Source organism: Pseudopipra pipra, chromosome 6 (genome assembly GCF_036250125.1).
Source record: "Pseudopipra pipra isolate bDixPip1 chromosome 6, bDixPip1.hap1, whole genome shotgun sequence".
Lineage (NCBI taxonomy): Eukaryota > Metazoa > Chordata > Aves > Passeriformes > Pipridae > Pseudopipra > Pseudopipra pipra.
This window is the reverse complement of record NC_087554.1, coordinates 42,039,908-42,053,730: the sequence shown is the minus strand read 5'-3', so window position 1 is coordinate 42,053,730 and position 13,823 is coordinate 42,039,908. Positions and strand designations below refer to the sequence as shown.

At 45.3% G+C, this 13,823-nt stretch overlaps 1 protein-coding gene across 6 annotated transcripts in view; it reads right to left on the bottom strand.

Moving 5' to 3' along the window:
- LOC135416077 (G patch domain-containing protein 2-like) overlaps positions 1 to 13,823 on the bottom strand; it is a 303,891-nt gene that overhangs the window by 92,259 nt on the left and 197,809 nt on the right. For 4 of the 6 annotated variants that reach the window (XM_064658776.1, XM_064658780.1, XM_064658781.1 and 1 more), the window contains one exon: positions 47 to 119. In XM_064658776.1, coding sequence (XP_064514846.1) covers positions 47 to 119 — 73 coding nt within the window. Of the gene's footprint in view, positions 1 to 46; positions 120 to 11,992; positions 12,040 to 12,539; positions 12,573 to 13,823 lie in introns of all 6 variants that reach the window. The other 2 variants (XM_064658778.1, XM_064658779.1) reach the window with 1 other exon arrangement.

Genomic DNA, 13,823 nt, shown 5'->3' with positions numbered 1-13,823 from the left:
TCACACAGCTGATGAGAGCCTCAAGAGCACCTGGCAGTGCTCTTACCTGGGGGGAGCTGCCACTTGCATGGCCAGGTCTTCCTCCTGGACTTCCTCCAAATCAGGGATCACGGGAATGTCTGCAACAAGAGAAAGCAGCATCAGTAAGTGAGGAGTGTTGTACTCTGCTCTCCTCTCACTGAAGACAAAGGTTCCCTTGCTTCACAGATATGAAGCAGCCTGTTCCTTATTAAAGGAAAATGCAAAGGAGTTATTTAGCAATAATTAAAAATATATTGCTTAATATTAAAACAAGGTAATAAAAGTTTGAAGCCTGGGGTCACAAGAAATCTTCCAAGAGGAGCAGTACGGGTAGAACTCTGTAGGCCATGGACCATGCATTTGAACACAACCGTGAAGCCGAAAGAAGCCGCTTGCACTAAACCCTGCTGCCTACTTGCCATCATCAGCTGGCAGGAATTTGCTTGTTATGTGTTATCATTTGCTCAGCCATCAGTCACCAAGACTCTGTTAGAAATGAAATCTGGGGCAGAAACTGAGAGAAGCTATGTAAAATTGCACGTTGAAGAAACTGCTAGTGGGGTCTCAGGCTGTGTAGACCTGTGACCATCCCGAAGGCTGAGGAAGGAAGTGCTAGTGGTCTAGCAGATATAAACCAAGGAAGATGCATCTAGTTGCATTGTCACAAACCTCTTCATGATTTCCACTGTGACTCTGGAATGGATGAGGGTCACTGGGTATTCCCAGCACAAGGACTGTGGCTACTCCAGCTAAAAAGGATGCTACAAACAAAAGAACTGAGGAGAGGAGGAAGAACTGAGTGTACATTGAGTCCTGCTAAAGGAGTAAGGCTCTGAGAGCGCTGTATGGTTTGTGATTTTACAAAGTATTATAAAAAGTTAGACAGTAAAAAAGGAGAAGAAGAGAAGGGAAAGTAACTGGAGGCACAAAACAAGAACAGAGTACCCCAACACAGAGCATCTTTAAAGACTCAAGGCCACAAAGGCTCTCCAGAGACCCTGAGCCCACAGACCACGCAGAAGCTGGTGGTTTGGCTCAGGGAAGAGGTTTCACTTGCCTAGTATACAGGCAGAGCTGGCTCCTTCAGTGCTGGAGTGAGCAGGCTGCTCCTGGCTCTGCCAACAGCATGGCCATGCTACTGCTGGATGGCAGCAGGCAGCTGGGCCTGGCTTTGCCACTTTTTTCAGCCCAGGCTGAGATGAATATTCAGGAGCTGGAGAGACATTCCCACCTATGGTGCTGAGGGCTCTGGGCAGAGTCTTCCTGAGAAGCCCCTGGTCCAGCCGCCTGTCAGAGCTGTGCAGGCTCTCAGCTGCCCTCCCTTGCTGAATGTCCATCATGTTCCCCCACTCGCTGGCCAGGAGGCAGCCCTGGCCCAGCTGCAGCAGGGCATGGGTCAGCCTGGGCCTTGGCACGGTGGCCATCCAGAGCTGGCCACCCAGTGGGATTTCTCACTAATTGGCTGCCTGGTGGAAGGCTGAGCGGGACAGGGGCTGTCGCAAGAGCCTGGCCACGGCAAAAGGAGTGACAGCTTGGCCAGCCTCAGCAGAGCTGTGCCTTCTAGCTCCCCAGCCGCCTAAGGAGCAGGTGCCTGCGAAGCAGCTCTCCAACTGCAGCAAACTTCCCAAAGACATTTAAAGGGAAACTGCAGCAACAGCCCCCCAGGTTGTGTCTGAGATAGAGGAGGCATGTGCAAGAAAGGCCTCACCTGTGCATGGCTGGGCATTTCAGGCAGATCTCTCCTCCTCCGGTTGAAGGGACAATACCTGGTAGAAGCTGCTATCCTGCTGGCTCTTCCCAGCAGGGGCTCTCACCTCTTAGTAAAACTTGTAGCAAAATGCACTTATGGGACAAAAATATCACCATGGACAGATTGACCAGTTGAGGCAGCTGGTAAAACCTGCTCAGTAATAATGTGGGAGAAAGCCCCTGTATATAAGCAACAAATACCAAGGAGGGAACAGACTGGTGAGACTGGTCCAAGGCAGGGAATGAAGCTCTGTGCAGATGTGCCCTGTTAAGTCCAGGCAAACGAGCAAGGGAATGAGAAACCACCTAACCTCTCCTGAGCTAATTTATCCTTTTCATCAGGAGACTATGAATCTTTCTCAGCAAACACAACTAAATTAAGAACTACCTGGGAACAGAGCTGTCTTCACCCCTCAAGCACATTCCCTGTAGCAGGAGAAAGTCAGATCCTTATCCTCTTTTGACTGCAGAAATGTGGAAGGTGTTTGCAGCAAACTGAATTTCTTCACTCAGTTCTCATTTTGGCAGCTATTTCTGGAGTCTCCTCTTCCAAGTTCTGTTTTGGTTTTGTTGATCTCTTTTTGCACTAGAAAAAGCTGTAAACTTAGGGCCTGGTCAGTGATGTCCCCTCTATTTTGCAGGTTCCTAAATACTCCTGGGTTCTTCAGTGCTGATTTTGTCTCATTGCCACTGAATTCCATGGAGAGATTTCTAAACCCCTTGCAGAGCGTGACCTCCACTCTATATTAGCAAAATCCAGGTGATCATGTAGAAATTCTTTCCAAAAGAAATTTAAGGTTCTAATATTTTATAGACGCTCTAAAAAATGTTTCACACATAAGAGCTGCAAATGCTCTGGAGGCTCCTGCCAGCCCCTCCAACAAAGGCCACCGCAAGCTTGTTCTTACTGCAAAGTGTGGATGCCTTGCCCATTTCTAGGCAGAAGCAATGCCCTTTAGGACTGTCAAGCTGACAGGAAACAGAATGGAAATGTGACAAATTTTAAGAAAATATCAGCTCCCTGTGATAACTGCTATCAGTGGCAAATCAGCCCTGAAATATTTGGGTCTTTATTTCACTTGTTACTCATAATTTCCTCTTCCCTCTGCCAATTCCCACTTCTCCAACAATCCCTCTTCCTTCTCTCTCTGTACAGTTTGCAAAGTGTCTCAGTTCTCAGTTTATCACCAAGGACCTAACCTTTCCCCCCACTCAATCTCCAGCTGCCTAATTGTTTTTGTTGCTCTTCTTGGGACTCAGATCTTTTTTCCCTGTAAGCTGTGGTAACACAGCCAAGTCATGGCCTCTGTCAGCTGCAAGGCAAAGAAGCACACGGGCTATCGTGCTGCAATAGAGTAGGCATAGGCTGTACTTTTAGTATTGCCATTCGCTGCAGTGAGGCTTTACATACGACATTAGTACACGCAGAAATGTTCGTGGGACCATGTCCTCCCAGTCTTGTGCTGCATTTTTCCAAAAACAAGGTTATATTACAAACCCCCACTCTGTGTGCTTTGCTCTGTGATCAACGTTTTAACTCTCATGTTCAGTGTGGGGGCTTCAGATAATTTTCCATAAACCTGTGTTTTTGGTGCTGAACCTTGACACATACTTTACTGGCCAGGCTCTCATGCTCATGTAGGCAAACCTTAGAAATAACTGCACAAAAGGACACACCAGGTCACTGCAATGAAGTGAACAAATGGCCCATGCAATGATGAGTGAGCACCACGATGACACAATGGTGAGTGCTAGATGACAAATGCAAACTGCCCTCCACCTCCCAGATGATGGTGAATAAGGGTGAACAAAGAATGAAACCAAAATTACTGTATTCATAGAGAAGTCATGGTGGGGCAGGAGACAGCAGTACCAAATGTTGGCTAACTGGGGAGTTAAGTCACTGCACCGAATTGATTGTCTCAGAACATCTAAGTTCCAGCATGTAAGTAAAAACATTTTTACTGCAATAGTTAAACTGAGCTAGGTCTTACACAAAAAGAACTTCATGACTAAATTGCAGCAAAGCACCAATCACATAAGGCAGAAGTGTGTGAACGGTAGGAGGAAAAGATGGAGGGGAAAGACTGAGGGTGACCCATGCTACATGCAGATAGTCAAACAATAGGCAAGGAACAGCAGCTTTTCAAGTCATAAAGAAAGGAGGGTTTTATGTGTTCATATTAAAGTATATGCAGTAATCATCATCTTTTTTACCTCTTAGCAAATAACTTACTGACAGGCAAAGGTTAACAACCACAGAATGCAACAAGCAGGAGGTGGGAGAACTTGCACCAACCTAATACCCAGCTGCTCCTGCAAGTTGGTGAATTGCACTTTCCCTCCCAAGCAGGGCTGATTTTTGATTTAGTAGCAACACCTGCAGGCTGGGTCTCTTAAAATCCTGCAAACTCATAGCAAGATCTAGTCCTTGTCCCAAAGAACTAAGTCCTCTGTTAGATACAAGACAGCATAAATGGGGACAGACATCATCTGTTCCAGGTCAGGCAATAAATCAGTAGCTAAGATGGATCTAGAAATGATATCCCAGGTCAGGCCTGCAGTTAGTCAGCAGTGTGGTGGCTGCTTCCTTCCTGAACTGCTTTAAGTCTCCTGAGCCAACATCCTGACACTGAAAAAAAAAACCAACAAAAAAACACTTCATCTCACATTGTCTGATTCACTTCCCTCAGCTGGGTGAGTGTTTCAAAGACCAATTCAGAATGGACACTCTTGTGGTGGGAACTGTGCTGCCCTCCCTGTCCACACACCACCATATCCAGAAAACAGAAAGAGTGGCTTCTGGATCTGGCAGTCCCCTGTAACCAAGCAGGTATAAGAATGAAACTAACTTTAGTTTAAGTTGCTTGCTCATAAAATGTAAAACTGAAATTATTACAGTACCTCTGCTGCTGCAAAACTTTGTTTTACTGAATGCTGTTACCTTCTGCATCACGTTTGGGGAATTTTAAACAGGCAAATGGAAGGTCTGATTGAAGATGAAGTTAAGTGAAAGAAATTGGTCTCATTTAGCACATGACAGGATTCATCTGTGTTCCCAAGTCCACTGAGGTAGCATCATGGGCGTTTCATATTCATGAGCTGCTGCGACACTGTGTCCCCTCATTTACAAAGCACCGTGTTCAGCAAATTCTGTCCCTGTGGACACTGTGTGCATTTCATGGTCTTGTCAGAGAGACATCAAACACTTCAGTAACCAAACACCAGAAAATGGCTTTAATTAGTGCATCTCAATGCAATAAATATTTTTTCTCTCTAAGTGGAAAAATGGAAAATTAAAAAAAAAAATAAAAGAAAAAAATTGAAAGCAACAGGCAAAAAATCTTCAAAAAACCATAAAGAACAAGGGACACAGACAGCTTCTGCTGAACACACAAACAAGCTTGAAGCCTCATGGAAGGTTTCTCAGGAGAGCAGCAGGCAATTGGAGAGGATAAAGAATACTTCTTTGGATGCTTGGACATTAATTTCATAGGGATGCCTTTCCCTGACTGAAATTGCCCTACCAGTAGGCCAACACAGAACAGCGCACCTGCCTGATCAGCCAAGAGGGAGATGAAAACTGTAGATTGAAAAGCAGGCAGTACCACAGCTACCAGGGCACTGCCTAAAAAGCTGAGACATGCAGAAGATAACCTGAGTGTCCCATGTCCCAAAGCATCCTTCTCAGAAGAGAATGGTAACAGCACAATCTGGCCAAGCTGATGGGAAAAGTCACACTGTGAGCACGTGCCAGAGGATTCACAGGACCTAGGGAAGGTCATACAGCAGACTCAGTACTGACCCTACAGCCTTGCCTTAAAAGATCATGTGTTTGCCTTGCACAATATTGCATCTCAGCTAGACAGATGACTGGCTGGGGGGTCGGGTGGGCCATGAGACACTCTACTTGCTTCAATAGTGTAGTGCTTTCATGGACTACCTGGTGTGGCATCGCTTCTTCCACATCTGACAGCTTGCTGGGAACAGGCATCAGGCATATCTGCTAGTTCCCAAGGCTGCTACTGACACAAAGGCTCTCCCAGTTTAACTCCCTATGAAGTGTGAGGAGAGATGGGGCATGGAACAGCCCTGTCAGATGAGTCACTGGGCTCAGTGCAGGGCTTCACAAGCAGTAATACATGGCTTGTATAGTGCAAGAAGTAGGAGCAGACACTGATGGCCTTAAAGGTGAGGAACCTCTTAAGGCATGGGTTTGTTCACCAGCAGCAGAAGACAGGAGAAACTGGAGACCAGGCCCAAGACCTGGAGTCCACCACATTCCTGAGGTTATCAGCATTTAGAGTGATAACACAGCTCTTAGCCTTACCAACAGCCACTTGACAGAGCACTATGCCTGCCTTCCTTCCCAGTAACATCTGTTTTCCTCTTTTCCTCTGTTCCTTTGCAGTATTCCCCTGCTGAAACATACTCAGCAGGTAGTGGGGCAGCAGATGAGAAGGCATGAGGTGCCCTGAGAGGGTCTGGTGAACTCAGAAACACAAAACCCTTTTCAGCAATGCTGGAGATGAGAGATTTTGCATTAGAACATTACTGGGGCAGGGAAAGCAGCTTCTCAGGATGCTCCTGTGGAAGCATGTTCAGGAGCAGGCGTGTCTGATTCTATTTCATCCTCTTCATGTTATGCTGCAAAAACAAGACAAACTACATTTCTTTTGTGCTAAATCCTTAGGTTTTTTATTTTTTCTTATATATATTTATTAAAAAATGCCTCTTTGATCGGCAGCACCCATGACACTTTCACATCCAGAGACTCCTCAGAAGCCTCCTTCCCTCCACACAAGGCCACCGCTGCTGACAGCCAGACAGGTTTGATCAGAGCCACTAAGAATCGGATTTTCATAAGACAGATGAGGAATCTTACTGCTGCTCTCTCTCATATCAGATGAGAAACTGAGGAGGAGGGGGGACTAGTCCTGAGGGAATGACACTACAATCAAGGGTATGCGGTTCTCTCTCTGTCCCTCCACTGCTGCAATTTTCAAAGGAGTTTGCCTCAGGCAATTTTAAATGATGGTGTCTCAATTCTGTAATCATCTTTCAAGAGCTTTTTCTTAAAGGGTATTTTAGGTAAACCTAGTCCGTCAATTACACTTACGGACTCAGCAATCACAGACCCAATATGACTGTGGATCAGCCATATCGCAGAATTTAGCAATGGAAGATGCTTACGCAAACTGTAATTTTCAGCCCTCAATAAGCTGTGTGCTCCCTTGTAACTAAGGTGTCCACTGCCCCTTGACCAGTGGTCTGCTGCTTCAAATAGAATTTCGGACAATCTCTTGGGACATATTCTCTGCTCTCCCCTGACCACTGGGGCTGTCAGGAGGGAGCTTTCTTTGAACACCAGAGGCTCTCTATCACAACACCAGCAGTTACTGGAGGAGTTCAAACTGGCCTGGACCAACAGTTCAGTGGGAACCATCAGGCTGGGTGGAGTCTGCCCTTCAGCGACCTTGCACAGAGACTCGGGGTAGTACATTGGAAGAGCAGCCAAGGGGAAGACTGTGGTGTGCTGACAGAGCCACACACAAAGGCACGATGCAAAATCCCAGAAACTCAACAATCACTGACCCTCTCTGCCCCAGAACCTTCTATTCAGCCCATTCACACCACTTCCAAAACACTATATTTTTCATTCTGTCTCCATCTCACTGATGCTCAGAACTTTTCAACCATTTAGCTCTCCCCAAATCGCTCCATCACTGCCTTCTGAGCCTATGAAATACCCACTGGCCATAACCTTGACTGTTCCTGCAAATTCTGCCTTCTCTTACCCTCATGCTCAGCCAATGCAGCTGTCCTTGCAGCTCATGGCCCCTGGGATCCAGCAGCACTTGGTGTGCTATGTAAAAACAGCAGTTTACCAGGTAACTGGCAAAATTTAACAGGAATGATAGAGCCAATCATAACCCTCACTGTGCTCTATTCTCAGCTCTATTTGGAGCAATATCATGATTGGTGCATATTCTCATGCAGCTCAAGAGGTGTTGGATATTATATGGCTGTGAATATCTCCCACCTGATGGACAGACCTCATTCCCCAGAAGGATGTGGGGACCACAGCATATGCCCACTTCCCCCTCTGTTGTTCACAGTCTGGACTCCCATCCTGTTCAAATGCAAAGGAGCTGCTGGCACATGCCAGAAGGGTAATAAGTCCTTCCAGAGGTTCAACATTGCATAGAGAGGTCTAATCATCAGCTCTGCTTCCCTGAGGAGGCTTCCCAGCATGCAGGAAGGGGGTTTGCCTTGAGGGCACAGAACTAGTGACTGTCTCCCAGCAGCCTTCCTCACCTGCAGGTCAGGTTTGGCTTGTCTGTGTAACATAGTCAGGCTTTCACTTCAATCAGCTGTCTCATTCACACACACTATCTGCTTTAAAATATCAAGCCGTTGTTCCTATAGACAGAGAATCACACATCTCATACCAGTCTTCCAAGAAAAGCCCTGTTCTAGGAGCTATGCATTCAAGGGTAACAGAGAGAAGGTGGAAAGAGACTTCTGAAGCTGGGGCAATAGTCCATGTGAGAAGAATAGCTGGGAGAGAGATTACAACCTCAGTTAACAAGCCACTGTAGAGTGCTGAGGAGGAAAATCCAAGGGCAAAGCAGTGAGGAGAAAGAAATCTAGGGGAGTGCAACTCAGCAGTGCAGAACTGGTGGACAAGAAAGGAACAACAAAGAAAGTTCTCGACAGAAGGATAAAGCTAATTGATGCGTGGGGGGTGGAATGCCAGCATTTCTTGCCCCAACAGGAAACAGCTCTTTGTAGCTGCATGCCAGAAAGAGACACACAAGCAGAGTAAAGCCCTCTATACCCTGATGGAGAAAGAAGCAAAGGGAAGGCCTTCAATGTGAGCTTGCTTGTCCTGTCTTCCCTCCCACCTCATGAAAAAGAATAGTCTGCACTTGGCAGAAGCTCTTGGCTACCACAGAAAACGAAGCAGTGCTCTGCAGATAGCACATACTGAATTCCACCAATAGTCTCACATTTCCCATCTCATGCAGCTTCCCTGCCATACAGAACTCAGTCACTGCTGCTCATTTCCCCAGTTGACATGGACAGAAAATTGAGCAATTACCCTTAAACTCCTCTCTCTCAGTTTGCCCAGATTGCTACATACAAAGCATTAAGGCCCCAACTGCCCCTGGCCAAAAGTGACTCAACTAGGCCTGTCCTTTAGGAATTAAACACTTCTACGTTGCTTGTGGAGGTTTATTATTCTTCAAGTTGTGATGCATTAAATCCTGCTAAAGCAGGTTTCCCACTATGCAGAGGACCTGGCCCCCCGTGACAAAGTCTAGTGAGACAGATATCCAGCTAACAAAGGTGCATTATCCATCTGCTGTGCCTGTGTAGTAGCATGTACCAGCATGTGTTCAGGAGGATGGGCACTAAGTTCACAGGGGTGCTGTAGGAAATCACCCTAGCTAGCAACTAGACATTCCAGAGCTACTTTTGGAGAGATACTAAACTTTTTCAAAAGTCTTTTCAACTTGGGGGTTTTACAGGAGCAAATGGTGCTTTTAGTCAAACACAAGTCTTTGCTTTCCTAAAACTCAATACTGGTGCCTCTTTAAAGGGGCTCTCTTGTCCTGGACAAGCCTTTATGAAAGAAAAATATAAAATAGAGAAAATGAATTCTGAGCACGACCTGAGCCAAGGTACTTCACTGCTAGTATCTCAGTGTTTTGTATTGTGCAGTATGGATGACTTGCACCTTCTGGGTTTCCCTGTGCAACTGTAATGAATGGCTGAAACTCCAGATCGTTCCATGCATGTCCCTGTCTGGCCCACTCACTTACAATCTCCCATATTATTTCAGTCTTTCCACACAGCCTGAGAAGTGTTTGTCCTCTCCCAAACTCCCACAGAGATGAGGAATCAGACACTATTTCATCCACAGGCCAGGAGCAGTGAAAGAATTCTACTTTTGTTTCTGAAACCAAAAGGCATATCAAGCCCAAAAGCCTCCACTTGGCTCTACAACCTTCCCTCTATTCTCCACATGCCAAACTGCACTCTCCCTAGGCCCTAGGCTTTTTTAACACTTTCTCAAATGGACTCCAAATTCTGAGCCTCTGGGGGTTAGTGATGCATAAGCAATCACAACTGAGCACATTTCAGATTCACAAGAACAACTTTTTAAGGGCATATAGTTTTGTCCTTCATTCTTCTAATGAAAAGGTTGGATGGGGGACGAACAATGTTAATGGAATGGTACAGCTCAGCTTTCTAATAGGTTAAAGGAAGGCGATCCAAATGTATTGGTTGACAGCAGCAATCATTACACAACTGCGCCTGTTCATATTAAGGTGTACAAGCTAACACATTATGCAGCACAAAATAACCGTGACCCATCCTTGGGGATCCATACACCAATGTCTTGATTTTTGTATGTTTAGAATCTAAGCTTTACTGTTACAGTTAAGGACACAAACTCAAGTGCAGTTCTATGCAAAGTGGAGGCTGATACAGCTCAATTTACTGCACAGATGCAGCCAGTGCATGCTACTCCCTGCCTTCTTCACTAGGCAGTTAGTTGTGTCTCTCTGCTTATTAAAAAAAATGGAATTTTATTCAGGTTCTGCAGTTTGTTTATTTGTCACTTCTCTACACTGCAATTGCTGAGCCCACATGGAAAACTCCTCTCCCAGAACAGCTTGCTTAATCTCCCTATAGAAATAGGACCACGAGCCTGCAATGCACTGATCCATTCGGAGATTTTTCCATATGCAAATTAGACCCAGAACCCAGCGTATTTCACTGTACCAGAAACTGCCTGGGTAGGAACCATATCAGGTTAGTAGGCTCTTCCTTCTAACACAGATTTAATCCAAAGCTGAACTCTAGTTTGCAAACAATCCAAATCCAACTGTTAACCATAGGTTAGGCACAGATAAATAACTGAAGCATATTAGGATTCAACACATCTTCAGACCACACTCTGCATCAATTCTATTCTATCTTTATCACCCAAGGTCTTGGAGTGCTGAAAGTCACATGCTGCAAACAAACATTTGGCAAGCATTTTTATGCCTGGTTAGCAAAGACAGTTTTTACACTCTGAGAACATGACCACAGTTCAACAAAAAGGACAGCACATATGCAAACAGTCAAAGAGCTGTTCAGAACAGACTATCAGCCTCAGTGACATACGCTGAAATTTAAGAAGCCCGAGAAACCTCCCAGGGGGAAAATTTAGTCTGTTCTGAAGATGCCAATGCTATAAAGGTGCCACTTGTGGCAATCATGTGTTGCAATGCTTAATCTGTCTGGAAGACCCAAATAAGTCTTCATTTAATCTCATTAACCATACTGATGTCTGATCCTTTGTGACTCCAGGTAATTCTTCTGATGCTTGATGATATTTTACAGATGCAACTTTTTATACACTGTATAAGATTCCTAGTCCTTGAAACTGAGGTAGCTCCAGAGACTTAAAGAATTTCTATGCTCCTCACAGTTCTCTCGTGCTCATCTTGAAATTCATACTGTGGATTTTTCCTGAGATTTTTCTTGACTCATCCAGTCCTAGAAGAGCAGGTGATATACACTATAAAGAAAACTAGTGCTAAGTCAGTAGATTTCACAGCAGCCTGTATAGGGATGGGTTGGGATTACCCACCAGTTCTTATGTTTAGTTTATGATCTTGGGTTAGGGTAAACAGATGTTTTAAATTAAGAATTCCATTATGATAGAGACCCTGGGAGAGTGGTGCAGGCACTTGTCTTGTTGGGAACAAGACAAGGATGTTGCCATAAAACAGATGAGAGGCTTTATGCAGAGCATACTATCACCTAACTCGGGACAGCACTGAATCCCTTCTCCACTCTTGACTTTTTAACTTTTAACGCTTTTAGCTCTCTTTTTGCCCCAGTCCACTATTTTCCATGTGGAGGCAATCATAGAGAGAAGTGTCCTCGACACTTTCCTTCTTTCCAAGGGTCTTTTATAATTCTGTGTCCATGAGGAGCCAGAGTTAGACTACAGGTTCACTTCCTCATCTTCTTTCTCCATCTCCTCTAATTTCTCCCTCATTCAGCAAGTGGGGAGACCCAGGCAACTTCCACATTTGTTTACCCTCAGACTGGTTCATTTCTTTGCAATTTCTTACAGGATGCTTCTGCTACTTTAGTGGAGAGTCCCCACACATGCATGAAGGCACTTCTTATAGTCAAGTATGTGATATCTTACCTCCTCCATCATCTGATGCCTCCAGGCTCTGCTGTCTGAGACGATGGCTGCAGCAAAACACATGGAAGAATTTCAATTGCAAACCCAGAAAAGCATCTTGTTGTGCCCCCTTCCTTCCCAGCAAGCCTCATGGCCTGTCAAGGGGAGAGTCCCCAGATATGCTTAAACAGCAAACTGACCTTCCATACCCCTCACTGCCGGGCTCAGCAGAAATCTCAGCTTAAGAAACATGCCTTGTACCTAAGACAAACTTCTAGGCTGCAGACAGTAGGGCCTGGGGTGGGTTTGGGATGAAAGCAGTTGTTTTTTAATTTTCTTTCTTTCTGTTACATGGGAGTGACAGAGCCACCACCTACTCCACATCCAGGGAACTACAGAATGACCAGCCCTGCCCCCTCCCAGGACACATGGCATGAATTCATGACAGGCTCTGCACACTTCCAAAGTTTCAGATCTTGGAGTTCTGGTGCTTAGTGGCATGTGCCCCTTCTCTGTGAGATCAAATATGAAAGTTGTGGAAGAAGTCTCAGCAACAATGGAAACTTACTCTTCTACTTCTTCTGCATGCTTTCTTCCTGACCTGTAAGATGAGAAAGGCCTATGCTTAGAAAAGGCTAGAGAAAATTAAAAAACTGCACCTTTTCCTACATAACTGTTATTGTGCAAAACAGTTTTCTGCACCAGGTCTGATATAACACACTGAGTGACCACTAAACCAGTATATCAAAAAGTCCCTGAGTGAAACAGATTGATGAAGAACCATTTGGATCCCAAAAGACAGCCATGGCCAAATACAGCAAGAACCACACTCCCTGTTTTTTTAGCTTCTCAGACACTCTTTCACCCCCTCTGTCATCATTTGCAGGTAAAACTTGCCTTACCTGAGTAGAGAGGTTGATGCTTTAAGGAGTGAAGGAGGTCCTACACTTTGTCTACCTGCAAGGTAGGTTCTTCCTTCCCCTGGTTATACATAAAGATTTTCTGGTTGCCTTTTAGGTTAGGAGTCCCATCTGAATTGGACAAGTTCAGGTCAGACATGCAGTCGCTGCAGAAAATCAGGGCTGATCTGGCTGAGTTAACAGGAGTTCATAATAATAACATGGGGGGGAGGCACTGGCAAATGGCAGCTCGCTTGCTCTCCACCCCAGCAAGCCCAGAAGTAATTCAGTCCCGATTAGGAACGCTTGTTCAATATTCAAAATGTAAAACATGGAGGTTGCTGAACCAGCACTTTGAAAAGTTAATTAAATGCCAGGTTTCTTTTTAGCAGATACTCCATCACTCACTGATTGCTTTGGCCATTTTGGAGAGTGAAGTTTCATCTCTATGTGTTGGGAATAAATATTCTCCCCTCTGCTGAAGTCAGGGTGCTATAACAAAGAATAAATGGGGCTCTCCCCTACCACATGCACTGTCCCAGGACACACCAAGATGTAAGAGAAGTTGCTTCACTGCTTTGCACTGTTCCTTTCAAAGCAATTCTGAGACATGGGACAGGCCTCTCCTCATCTGCTCTCTGCTCTACCAAGTTACGATCTTCATCAGCTCTCCTATGAATAATCTATTCTTCTAAGAGCAAGGAGCAGGGCACAGGGGATGTCTAGCTATAAGAAGAAGAGCTATAAGGAGAAGAAAGTCCTTTGTCTCCACTGCTCTCCCTGGAGCTTGCAGTCTGCAAGAAGTTAAAAATTACACTGAATCGGTGATCTAAGCCCAGTAATATCCACTGCTATAATCAGAACTGCAGAACTGTGGGTGCCATCTGCATCTGAGCTTTCAGCTGTATCTGAACCCTCTGTTCAGAGGTAGAAATGCAATAGAGCTGGGGAGT